The 12,998-nt window shown below is 36.3% G+C and overlaps 1 protein-coding gene across 6 annotated transcripts in view; it reads left to right on the top strand.

The window, feature by feature from the left end:
• FBXW7 (F-box and WD repeat domain containing 7) overlaps window positions 1-12,998 on the top strand; it is a 195,604-nt gene that overhangs the window by 94,219 nt on the left and 88,387 nt on the right. For 3 of the 6 annotated variants that reach the window (XM_069785258.1, XM_069785267.1, XM_069785243.1), the window contains one exon: window positions 7,305-7,391. The exons of 1 other annotated variant lie outside the window; for it this stretch is intronic. In XM_069785258.1, coding sequence (XP_069641359.1) covers window positions 7,305-7,391 — 87 coding nt within the window. Of the gene's footprint in view, window positions 1-7,304; window positions 9,190-9,727; window positions 10,852-12,998 lie in introns of those variants that run through there. 2 more of the 6 variants (XR_011325037.1, XM_069785285.1) reach the window with 2 other exon arrangements.

Below are 12,998 nucleotides of genomic sequence, written 5' to 3'. Positions count from 1 at the left end.
CTAGAACCAGTATTTCTATAAACTGTTCTCTTTGTCGCAAGCATCTTCTCCCTTCTTGTCCATAGTGTGGTTAATGAAAACACTGTCTAAACTTCAATTTCATGCAAATTTTCTAGAGTTCCACCCATTCTCTCCTGGCCAAACAAGTTCAGGACTTCACCAAATTATTGTAAAATGTGCTTTATGTTAAAAAAATCTCTTTAAAACTTTGTGTGCATTGACTCTGTATAGTACAACTTACGATGTAAAGTTACATATAGTTAATTGGTATTGAGATTTTAAAGGTGGAAGTCGTGAGTTCTTGTGCATAGGTGGGTTTCTCTATAATAATCTCTGAAATACAAGAGGAAAACGTTGGGCATCTCTTCTGTTCTTACTTCTGTCTTATTTCTCCTTTCTCCTCTTCTTGCTAATTTTAAATTTTGTTTCTTTAGTTTGTAACAACAACAATTGGGAAGAGGGAGAGGATCTGAGAAGGACACAGTTACTAAGGAAGTGCAGAGATTTCTATCCCAAGTCAAGGTGGACCAAGTCAACTATTTCTTTATTGAACCTTACTTCTTTTTATGCTTGTTCTTACTAAAAGTTCATGTTTTCTACTGATTTTACTACCTGAGTGTATATTGCATAATATGAAAGGAGCAAATTGTGAATTTTAGTAATATTCAGTGTAATTCAGTCTTGGGAGACGGTGGCTGTGCTTTTCAGCTGTGTCATGAAATATTACTCTGTTGATGCTTATTAAATGTTAATACATTTGTTCAATCCCTGGTGCCTCTGCTTAAGTGGAAAATATACCTACTGCCACCATAGATTGCCAGCAGGGATAAATTCCACCTTATTCATCATTGGAAGTCATTACTACTATTAAGTAAAGTATGAGCAACATTTCCTGTAAGTGCAAATCACATTATTATTCGTATGTCATCCAGCCACTGGTTATCTATGTTTGGAAGTGGGCAGGAGACCCTTTGTTCTTCTCACTTAAATTATGGAGTGTCCCTTAAGGATGGCAGCTACCATGATCATTATTGACCCAAATATACTGAGTACTAAAAAAAATTAAAAGACAACAAATTATGAACACTTTTTTACCAATATCATAATTCCTTCAGTTCTGATCCCTTTGTCAGATTTTTCTAAAACACACAGAAAATAATTAACTTACTTCCAATTTCTTAATTTCATTTTAATTGACACAGCTAAATGGAAATCAGACTTAAAATTGTTCATTATGGATCCCTCATTCTTGCCAAATGTAATAATGTTGTTCCTTCTCTTTATGCTGGACTTCATCCAAAGCAAGGACACTTTGTTGTGTTGGTACCCCAAGGCATTCACCCATCTGCAAAATTTTTGGCTTTTTTGTAAACCACTAGTATTACATGTCCTACAGCAAGTACACTAAACACTGTGTTTACATGTATGCATGTGTATCTGTTTGGAGGACAGACTGTTGAAACTCTTCCTACACTGTGCCAGTCAGAATTTGGTACTGCTGCACTGCATTTCTTTGCTGGCAGGGTCTGAAGTCAGAGCATCAGACAGCCAGTAAACTCAAAGTGGATTTGGTTGTCCATATGCACAAAGTCAATTTCTATGAAATACTTACAAGCATTTTAAATAATAAGTGATACTTGAACAAGTCAGAGAAAGCCAGTGTTTGTTAAATAAAAATACAAGTAAGGCTTCCCCTTTCTCTAAAGAGAAAAAAAAAGGGGGGTGTGTGAAAAAAAAAAAGACGACAAGTAAAATATCAAGGTGGCAACCATACCAACCAAGAGTGCCAGCCCTTCCACACACTACCTGCTTTTTTCTGTAGTCCAGGCATTCTTTACTTCGCATATCTTGAGCTTTATAAATAGCCTCACACCCCTTTGCAGTATGCTGTTAACCAGCTGAAAAGGATTATATAGCTTAATTTGGTGCTATCAAATGAATGCCAGTGTAACAATCAGTTGTTGCATTTGTTAGATTTATGTGTATTTTACAGTTCTAGGAAGAAAAACACAATCTTGTTTAAAATAGACCTTGATATCTATATTGTTTCAAACATAGAAAATGTAATACTTTGCATTGTTCAACCTTTTATTTTGGCAGTAGATAATATAGCTAATATGAAGAGTGTTACTGTGTTATCAGGCTTTAGACAAAAGGAATTTTTTTTTAATGCTGAATAAATGATATCTGGTCAAAATTTTTCACTACAGAAGAAAAAAAAATTTTTTTAAGGTGTATTAGGTGGCAGAAATATTTTTAACACCTTTCTGATGTTTTGGGGATTGTTCCTTTTCCCATTTAATATGTAGAAAGGAAGATTTAAAGTTCCAAACCTAATTTTTGGCAGTGCTTTTTGGACACTATTCAGAAACTGATAATCATATTTTAAATATTTTGGTACTGCTTTGGGTTTATTTTGTGCGTGTATGTATACAAGTAGAGAATTTCTCATTGAAAGTCTTGCATTTTACATGGAAGGGTGATACAGTCATAAGAAAAGCTGAATTACTGTATGGAAAACAAATTTTTTTGTTTCCTATCTTCCTTTTTCATAGAAGCATCCTTCTTGCTAACAAAAACACCTGCTTTCCCTTTCCATGGCTTATCCTCAGCTGAGAATTTGACTTGCATTTTAATCCAGTGTTAAATATTGCATGACTTCTCTACCTGTTGTTGTAGTTCTTAATTCTTGTCTTTATTTAAAGGTGCAACAACAGCATAAATAAGTGGTCAGCAAATAAATTCCTGCAGAGCAGCTGTTGCAATTCTTTTTAACAGCTGGTGCAACTGACTAGACCAAACAGTTAAACTTGCTTATCCAACAGGTCATATTATAGCCAATGAGGACTGAGCAGACATTTCTGGAATATTTGTAAAACGCAAGATGATGCAGCTCGATTTCTGTTACATACCTGGAATATTTTCTGAAATATTTAATGAAGAAATGAAGACACATGCTTTAAAGACAGTTTAAAAAAAAAAAAAAGTGACAATGACAACAAGACCCCATAGTACAGTAAATAAAGTTAGAAGGCTTGTGGAGTAAAGCCAAATAATATAGGCCTCTTGTTACAAATTATTATGTACACTTACAGGGATGTCTAAATATGGTAAGAATTATTTTTTTTAAATGTGCATGGTTAAGTATATGTTCTAATGATATGTTAGTGACATTAGTATTGATACTATATAGTCTTGCCAATATGCAATTTACTAGACAGTCTATATATTTCTTTCATAAACACTTAATGTGACCTTACAAAAAGTGAGCTTGTGCAAATGGTCCCTTGTAATATGTCAAATGCTTTTTTGCCACTAGTACCATCATGACTGAAGGCAGATCCCACGTCTATAGCTGCACGTACCTGCATGTTCCCTTCCTTTTAGAGATGAAATTTTGTATCTGTTGATGCCTAGAAAGTTTTTATCATTGATGTCTCTTCAGGACCAATGTTGCATGCTAAGGGATCCATGGAGAAAGAGAGGTGATCTTAATAGCTCATTGTTGCCCAAAGGTGGAGGTCTTGACTACTGTCCACTTCCAAACACTTTGCTGTTTGTCTTGTGTTTGTCTCATCATGCATCTGGCTGCTTTGTGAGCTGTTTACATTTGCTAATCTAGTGGAAAAATAACTCGGCAACAACAAAAACTGAGGATTTTCAGGTATCCTACTTACTGGATTCATTTCAGAGCTCACAAGCCTGACAAGTCCTACAGCCAGTTTACAGCAGAGTTTGGAATAAAATGACCAGAGCAAGGAGGGGAGGTGCTACCCTTCTCCTTTTTGCTACTAGAATCTCCAGCTTTTAAGACCTATTTGTCTCATTTCGGCTCCGAAGATGATCAGCTATGGGATCAAATAGATCCAGTGGAGATCTGTTGTTTTTTACTGACAGTCATTCAAACTCACTTGCATTAGTGTCACAATTGGAAACTGAAACTAGTGAACCCTTGCTATTGGTTAGTCTGACCTCCTGCTTGAGTCCCCCAGCAGGCAAGGGTAGTGTAGTTAAATGCCATACGCAAGTATTGAAACGCAGTAGGTCAATTCTTCATGCACTCACACTTAGATACAGGATGCTTAAACAGATATGAGCATGCACATAGGCATGAAAAATGTCTAGTAGATACGTTTATCTGATGAATTCCCCTTTGCTGATATACTTGATATTTCATATCTTCCTTGGCCTCTCCTAGTGGATTTCTGGGGAATGCTATCTTGTGGAGTGTGAAGTATTTTGCCAGACAGCAGCTTCATCATCATCCTTATCTATATTTGTTTGAACCTTTATAATTTTTTTCATTATAGGAGTGTCATACAAGTTGCACCATCTTCTACCAGCAGCTGTGAAAGTTGTATCTCCTTCTTGCCCTTTTATGGCAAAAATTTTAAAGTAGCTTTCTTGGTATTAGATACCAACCTCTTTCATCACAGTAGTTATTAATGGCCATGCCTCAATATAATTCCAGAGCCGGAATTATAACCAGGAAGTATCGTCTGAGTGAGTCCAAGTTAAGAAAATCTGGATTCTTCTTCACTATGTTCTTAAGCTTTGTTGCTGAAGGAAACAAAGCTGGTGCAGTTGAGACATCTGCCTGTCATTGTCTGTCTTCCTTTTCAGAGCTTACGCATCCCTTGAGTAATTTTTATCCAATTTAGCAAAAAGAGAGATTAAGGTTACACAAGTTTTCAAGGTAACTAGAGGGTAGCTAGGAAAGGGAGAGACTTATCAATGCATCTGCTGAGGAAGAAGTCTACAGGATGACTATCACCTGGTTAGACATCATTGAATCCTCGTGGAATTGGGTTTTGCTCTGACCATGTAAACAGGTTCAGTTGATGTTTGTTCCTTACTTTACACCATAGAAGCCATTTATTAGTTAAAACTCCTAGTAAGGCATAAGCCTGAAATAAAGCTTTGCTGTGGCTGGACTGTTGAGAATCACTCTTCCATGTAGGTCCCCTGACATTTTGGGACCATGAGGCCTTGGAGAAGCCCTAGTGTAATTCAAACACAATTTGAACTGGCATGAAAATCTCACCTGGAGCCAGGTTTTGTTCATTCTGTTACTTGTGGTACAACAGGTCAACACTTGGGTTTTTTTCCATGAAATACAGAGAAAGCCATCAGTTTGCATGTTTTATTAGTAGTTTTGCCCCTTTGGCATACTATTCAAGTGTACATTTTTTAGGAAATTCTGATCTTTGTGAGATCAAAATGATCCTCTCCATTGGTTTCCTCCATACCCTCTTCAGGGGTCTGGGTCATTATGTTTTCTTATACATGCAGTTTTTTTATTGGGTAAACTTGGATACAATAGAAGCTTTTTAGAGCAGTAGGTTTTTTCTGTGCAGCACCACTAATACAGTTGCAGTTTTGTACAGCAGTGCCTTTTTTCTACACAGCTTATTCATTTGCTGTACAAAGCAGGCTAATGTACAATGTAGCATTTGGGTACTGTTTATATAGTGGTATTAGAAATCCCTCACATAAATAAACTTGGGACCACCGTCACTATATAAGAGGGGTTACTAGTGTAGTATAGACTGCCTTGCTTTGCTAACAAAATGCTTCTTGCTCTTTCTACGCATGGGCAGGGACCAGCATGAATACCAAGAGAGCTATAAGGCTTATGTATAATGTAAATCATAGTACATTCTGTATGCTACAGCTATGCAGAGCTTACTAAAAATGTTATTTAGGAAGTATATTATCAAATATATTAAAAGGATTATTACGCTATTATTATTATTATTATTTTGAGAAGGTGACTTTTAAAATGTTGCAGTGCTCTCCCTTATCCATTTGAGGGCAGCTGTACACCTATGTTAAGAACTGTGGAAAAACTGTCTGGGGTTCTGCTTTTTGCCTTTTAATCTTTCTATACTTGCAAATACTTCATTTAGGTCTCTCTAGGTCTTGTACTGTTCCGTCACCATATTAAAATGTCATGAGTTTGTTTATTTTTTTCTAGTAATGTTAATATACAAAACAATCGTTGGCTCTAGGTGAAGATTCTGTAAAGGTTGAGTAAGCTGGTTTTTGTTTTTAGGATAAAGGCTTAGATCCATGTCTTAAAACCATGGCCTTCCTGAGTTAAGTATACTGAATGAGCAAGTTAATTTTGAAAGATCTGCTTTCTGGTAAACAGCTGCTAAAAAGCTCTGCTGCAGGATCACTTTGAATTACTCTGACTGGAAGTTATAAAAATTATTGCTGCTTACTACACGCTTTAATTTTACAAAGCCGTCTCTTCACTGGATCAGCCAAAAAAGAAAGAGGAGTCTTCTGGATTCTTAAGTTTCCAGTTAATAGTCCATGATGATCTCAAACTTGTATTTTCAGACTCAAGTTTTTAGGCACTTTTATGCATTTAAATAAAGATTCAAATGTGATCTTTTGATTAAAGTGACAGGCACTTAAAAAAAGCATCATTGGAAATCAGCCCCACTTTATTTAGAACAGGAACTTAGAGAAACATATTACAAAGCATTAAAGCTCAAATTTTCATAGTTTCACAGTTGTCAAGTTTTTGCTTTATATATATATATGTTTTTTCACCCTGTATAATATAAAAAATACACACTTTTAAAGATAAAAGCAACAGAGTGGCTTTTTAAACTTTACATTTAGAGCTTAAATTAGAATTATATGTGTAATAAATACAAAAATAAGTGTTATCCACTATATGCAATATATTCCTGACACTTCAAAGACAGCCAACACTCTCCATTTTTTCTTCCTGTTACACCCTCTTACTGCTTAAATTAGACTGTGTTGTATTTTCAAGCTAAGGACTTTCACTTATTCAATGTTTATAGCTGTCCAGAATAGCTTGGGGCCTTTAAACATTACTGTAAGACAGTAATACCTGTAGTCAGTAATGTGTAGCAAATCTAAGACTAGAAAGAAGTGATGATAAATGGAAATAAAATTGGGCCAACAAGATCTCATCTGCTAGTGCAAGTGTTTTTTCTGGGAGACGATGATAAAAAGGGGGGGGGAAATAGGCAGAGATAAAAACTGAAGCTTTTCCTTATTGCTGTGATAAAGTGTGAAATCTAGCATTGTAATTTCATGTGGGACAAAAAAAAAAGCCTTATTTTGCTTTGGCTTTATCCACTTGGAAAGGGGACTACACTGAATGTGAACAGGATAATTTTTTTCAGCTAGAAGCATGTCCCTGTGGAATTGCTCTAGAATAGTTTGGAAGTTCCTGAGGAAAAATTAATGTACTGTTGGGACTTTTATCTCAAACCACAAGAGAAGAAGGGCTGACAATCAGAGTTTTGTCTTTTCAGAGGTGTGAGAATAACCTGCGACTGGAGACTTGTGCTGTGAGCGGTGCTTGGAGAATGCCATACTTCAGTCTTGTCTGCTCCCCAATTGTATGTAAATCTGTAAATGGGCCAAGTTATGTTCCTGTTTTGCACTTCGGTTATGACCTAATATTAAAAAAAAAAAAGGGGGGGTGGGGGGCAGGGAGTAAGCCTGTAAAGTAGTAAGATACTAGGCTCTGATATCAACTAATAAAGGCTGGTGCTAAAATAGTGATCTGCCACACTGTCAAATTCTCCTTTCAGCAATTGCACAATGAAATAATCTTTTAAAACCAAGTTTATTTCAGCAGTTTCTCTTAGCACACACAGACATCTCTGTATCCAATTAAATGAATTATTGAGTATTTATTAAACTAGAATCTGAGGTTTGCTTTGTACGAAATACTGTATCTGATCTTGTCGACTTATGTGCGTGCTATTCAGATCTCAAATTATATTAATATAAATACATTTTGGTAAACTTCCCACTTTGTTGGAACAATTGAGACAGCGACCGGTACATCAAAACTGGAAAAGCTTGACCTGTTGCTTCTTTTTGAATGATACATCAATAGGGATATGTGAGTTGATCTCTTCGAGGTTTTTGTCTCTGTTCTTCACTTCAGACAAAAGGCTACTCTTTTGCCCTCTTTGGAGTAATTCAGTGAAGTTTTCTTATCTGAGTGAAACTGAGATCCGAAGACACCTTTCCAAAGTCTTCCAGCCAAGTGAAAGCCTAATATTTGTTGTATAAAATAATGAAGTAATTCAGAATGATGCTATAAACTGTGATTTAATGATATCACTGTTGAGTACAGGCTAATGGTAAACTGTTTTTTGCAGTTTATAGGATAAAGTATAAAGAAGGAAATGTAAAGAGTCTTTCAGAAGACGATGTATGTCTAAATGTGCTTTAGTATGGCATTTGAATGGAATGATAGAAAAGAAAAAAAAAATCAGTGCATGAAAATATTGTGCTACCCAGCATTCTATCACAGCATTTTTGTATGCAACATCTGTAAGGAAATAAGGATTTTTTTGTTGTTGTTTGTCTGAGAGATATTTTGTTGTAAGTGAATGCTTACTGTAATGTATATGTACTCAGTGAAACATTAGGGATTTTTATAGATTTTGTGTGTGTGTGTGTGTGTGTGTGTAAAAAGCATTCAACAAGCAAATATTTGGTCAGGTGAGGTCCTCTGTATGTGAGAGAGACATGCTTACAGCTTGGCCTTTTGAAGGGGAGACAAAGGGCTAAGTGGAGATGCTAAGACAGGCATATTTTAATCCTGTCTTTTGTCAAGTTACGGTGTTGTGCTTCAAGCATTAAGCGTTACTACACTCCCTCTTTTGCCCTCACATAATTATACAGTTAATTATCTTTGCTGGGTTGTGCATAAAGGGACTTGTAAGATTTCTTAATGGTCATTTATTCACTGTGTTTTGGACTATACTGACTCAGTTCATACAAGGGCTTTGATGGCTTTCTGCATCTCATATCAGCAATTTCATAAGACATTTTCACAGGCTTTTGTCTCTTTCTACTTAGTTTTGCTCAAAAAGGTTTTCAAAATTTGAATACATTTTTAAGAAACATGTCCAAGTATAGGGATTAGAAAGAGATTGTGGGAACCTAGAGGCATTGTAGGAAAGCTAATTTGATCAAAAAATTATGTAAAATGGAAGTAAACTAATTGCGGATAATCTGAGTAATAGACATTGCTATTCTAGCTTTGTTCGGTGGAATAAGAACTTTTTTCCTGAAAAATGGTCCTCAGTCATGTTTGTTGCTAAGGGCAGGCAGACCTCTTCCCACATCCTTCAGGGCACACTGGTGTGAGAGGAAGAGCCCTTCTCCTTTCCATCAGTGTGATGGTGTCGTGGTTTAACCCCAGCCAGCAACTAAGCACCACGCAGCCGCTCACTCACTCCCCCCCATCCAGTGGGATGGGGGAGAAGATCAGGAAAAGAAGTAAAACTCCTGGGTTGAGATAAGAACGATTTAATAGAACAGAAAAGAAGAGACTAATAATGATAATGATAACACTAATAAAATGACAACAGTAGTAATAAAAGGATTGAAATGTACAAATGATGCGCAGGGCAATTGCTCACCACCCGCCGACCGACACCCAGCCAGTCCCCGAGCGGCGATTCCCTGCCCCCCACTTCCCAGTTCCTAAACTAGATGGGACGTCCCATGGTATGGAATACACTGTTGGCCAGTTTGGGTCAGGTGCCCTGGCTGGGCATGAGAAGCTGAAAAATCCTTGACTGTAGTCTAAACACTACTGAGCAACAGCTGAAAACATCAGTGTTATCAACATTCTTCACATACTGAACTCAAAACATAGCACTGTACCAGCTACTAGGAAGACAGTTAACTACATCCCAGCTGAAACCAGGACAGATGGATAGTCCTGAGCAAACTGGTACTCACACCTGTGATGGCCAGAAAAGGGAAGACTATTTCAGTATCATTGCATCCTGGAGCTAAAGCCCCCCGTGGATGCTGCTGCTTCCCCTACAGCAGCAGGGAAAGGGGAGAAGGTGCAGGCTGGGGTACTTTTACCTAAGTAAAAAGGGCCAGGAAGGAGGAGCTAAAAATCACAATGTAGATGAAAATACAATTATAGCCTGCCTCTACTTTTATTAAAAGAGCAAGTTTCGAGCCAATGTCTTCAGTTTGGGAGACTCCCATTTTTTTCCAAATTTTTTCATTTTTGTTACCTTTTTTAACTTTTGGGTTTAGCAACATATTATGTTTGTGGAGACGGTGGTTGAAAAACTGCTAGCAAAGTCCAGGTCAGTTTTTTAGTCACTAGCTGTCAAATTCTAGTGGAAGTCTAGAAGAATTCTGTCCGGAGAGTGGTGGAATAGATCCTGCAGTAACACTGTTACTGTCTGAAGGTTGTAATCTCCTTGGATTCTCCTTCTGAAGGCACAAAGCCAACTCGTAAAAAAATAAAGTAATAGTAAAAAAAAATTCTTCCTTTAAAGCACAGGCATAAGCTGCTGGGGCTACTAAAACTCCTGGCAGTCATGATTTTCTTCTTTTTCAATCTGCGGATCCCTTTTTGGGGAAGGGCTCTTCTGACATTGCAGGGGAGGTCCACCAGCTGTTTGACTGGCAGGAGCAGTCTGCCTGCCCCTTGGTAGTTTAATTCCTGTCTATACTAGGATAGCTTGCACTTCACTGAGCAGCAGACAGGTCAGGACATTTGGCAGGAGAAGGTTGAGAGACAAAGGCAGCAGGCTGTGGGGAGCTGAATCACCAGTCTGAAACTTTTTTAAAGAAAGAAAGAAATCATGCAACTTTAGAAGCAAAATTTTTAGCAATGTTGTTGCATTATTAATAGACTTGACAAAGTAAGAAAATAAAATGTCCAAACCTGGGAAAACTGCCATCAACCATGGCTTGGTTCCTGTTGATCTTAAAAGTGCCAAAGAACCTCTACCACACCAAACCGTGATGAAGATATTTAGCATCAGCATCATTGCGCAGGGCCTGCCCTTCTGCCGTAGGCGGGTAAGTGTAAAAGTCTTTAAAACCTGAATTTTGATCACTTGGCTTGTAGCTCAGTGCTTTGTCATGGTGCATTCATTCCATGAGGAAATACTTACATCTGTATTATCTATTCACTCAGGGTGCCATAGAGGAGCCTTTGGGTCATTTATTTCAATAATTCTTGTGCTTTAATTTAATTTAAATCCATACACGTTGTCTTAGCTATTACTCATTTGAAGGGACATGCCAGAGATTCTTTTATAGTTGTAAACCATGTAGATGAAAACAAATGCTGTACAAAATAGGTGCATTCATAAATGTGTATTTTGCTTTTATTCACTCTTTTAGGTGATGTAGATAGCTTGGAGTAAAATCCATTGAATGCAGTTTCGAATTGGCACATGTGACTTGTTGGATACTAAAGTAGGGAATTTAGAGATGTTTAATATTTAAATGTTTTTAGTACGAATTCTGAAAATAGAATTTTCGTCCTTTTGTAACTCAGTAATGGAGATAATATTTTTGCTGTTACAGGAAATAAAAATAGCATGTTACTATGTGGAGGTTGCGATATAGTTTATATATAGACAATCCTAGCCTGACAAACTATCATGGGTCTTATGCTACAACTTCATGAACTATATGAATAAAGTGGCTGTTAAAGCACATTATATGAGTAAAAAGAAAAAAAAAGTCTTTAAAATTTTGTTCTTTCTGTAATACACAATTTTCAATAAAAAGCATTTTCACATCAACTTACATCATGATTTTGTAACTCAGTTTGCATACTGCTGAGCTCATATTTTTTAAAGTAAAATTAATTTTTCTTCTTTATTACTATTTGGAAATTTTTTCAGTAAAATTATAATAAAATTTGCTCTTCATAATGAATTTTCCCAACACTACTTTGAGTTTTCTATTGCTACTGAATAAATACTATTGCCATTTATTGATGCAAGTTTTAAAATCTAGCTCAGCTTTTGTAAATGTGCTGGCTTTCCTTGAATGTCAATATACTCCTTTTTGGTAAACTTAGTTAAATCACACACAAAATTTAAATTTGACAAGATGACCATTGAAAGCTTGATTCTTTTTACTATGTTGCTTTGAATGTCTGAGAATGTTTCTTATATGTAAAAGGTATATGGCATGTGTTGAAAGCTAGTAACATAATATCAACCTGCAGCAATGCAAAAATTAGAACATATATACCTACATGTGACTTCAATATTGATCATGTGCATTTCAGAAAAGTATTCTTTTCTGAAATTAGATATTATGCGTATGTGTTTGAACATTGAATAGGAACATTTCATAAAGTTGAAAGTGATAAAGTAACCCTTTATTTTAATAGATGTGCTCTCAAATTTTTCATATGATTTGAGAACTGTTTGCTTGAAAATAAGCATTTGGAATATGTTTGGATAGTTTTAGTTCCTTTGTCTTGGATAAAGCATAGTATGCAGCGTAGAAAATAAGTTTAGTAGATTTATTTCACAAATCTTTTTGTGGCTATATTAATACACTATACTCTTGGAACTCTAATGCTGATGTTTTGTGTGTGTATTTTCTGTAATGAGAAGTGTGGTCACACATTAACTTATCACAAATATGAAAAAAGTAATTTCTCTGAAATTACTCTGAAATGCTGTGAAAAAGCAGTTCTCTGAAGACTTTACATTGTTCCAAAATGACCACATTCTGTCTTGGTTGTCCTGCCCTACACTGTGTTCAAGCAGTCAGTTTAATGACTCAGAGGTTTTAGGTCTAGGAGGTTCTGAGAAGCTGTTCAGCATTGACTTTTCTTTTAGCATTAGGACTAAGCAAGAAATTAAGAATTCTGTAAATGTATGTTTTACCAGCTAAGCTATCACCAATCTATTTAAGTTTATCTTGTCTTCTGAAACTAGTAATTCTCAGTATGATGGCTGCTGATAGTGGCAAAGACTAGAGCTCCGCCTTTAGTCTCATGCCTTGCAACATGCAAAGCCTGCGTGTAACTCACAACGATTACCATATTGGGTTCCTTCCATGCTAACATGCATAGGTTGCATATAAGATTTCCATTTTTATTTCTGCATATTAAAAAATAACAACAAACCCCCCTAATTTTGGATATCAACAGATGAGACAAGCAATACTTTTGTTACATAGATTTATCATTTTGT

The sequence above is a fragment of the Haliaeetus albicilla genome, chromosome 1 (assembly GCF_947461875.1).
Source record: "Haliaeetus albicilla chromosome 1, bHalAlb1.1, whole genome shotgun sequence".
In the NCBI taxonomy this organism is placed as follows: Eukaryota; Metazoa; Chordata; class Aves; order Accipitriformes; family Accipitridae; genus Haliaeetus; species Haliaeetus albicilla.
This window is presented reverse-complemented; position numbering and strand designations above follow the sequence as displayed.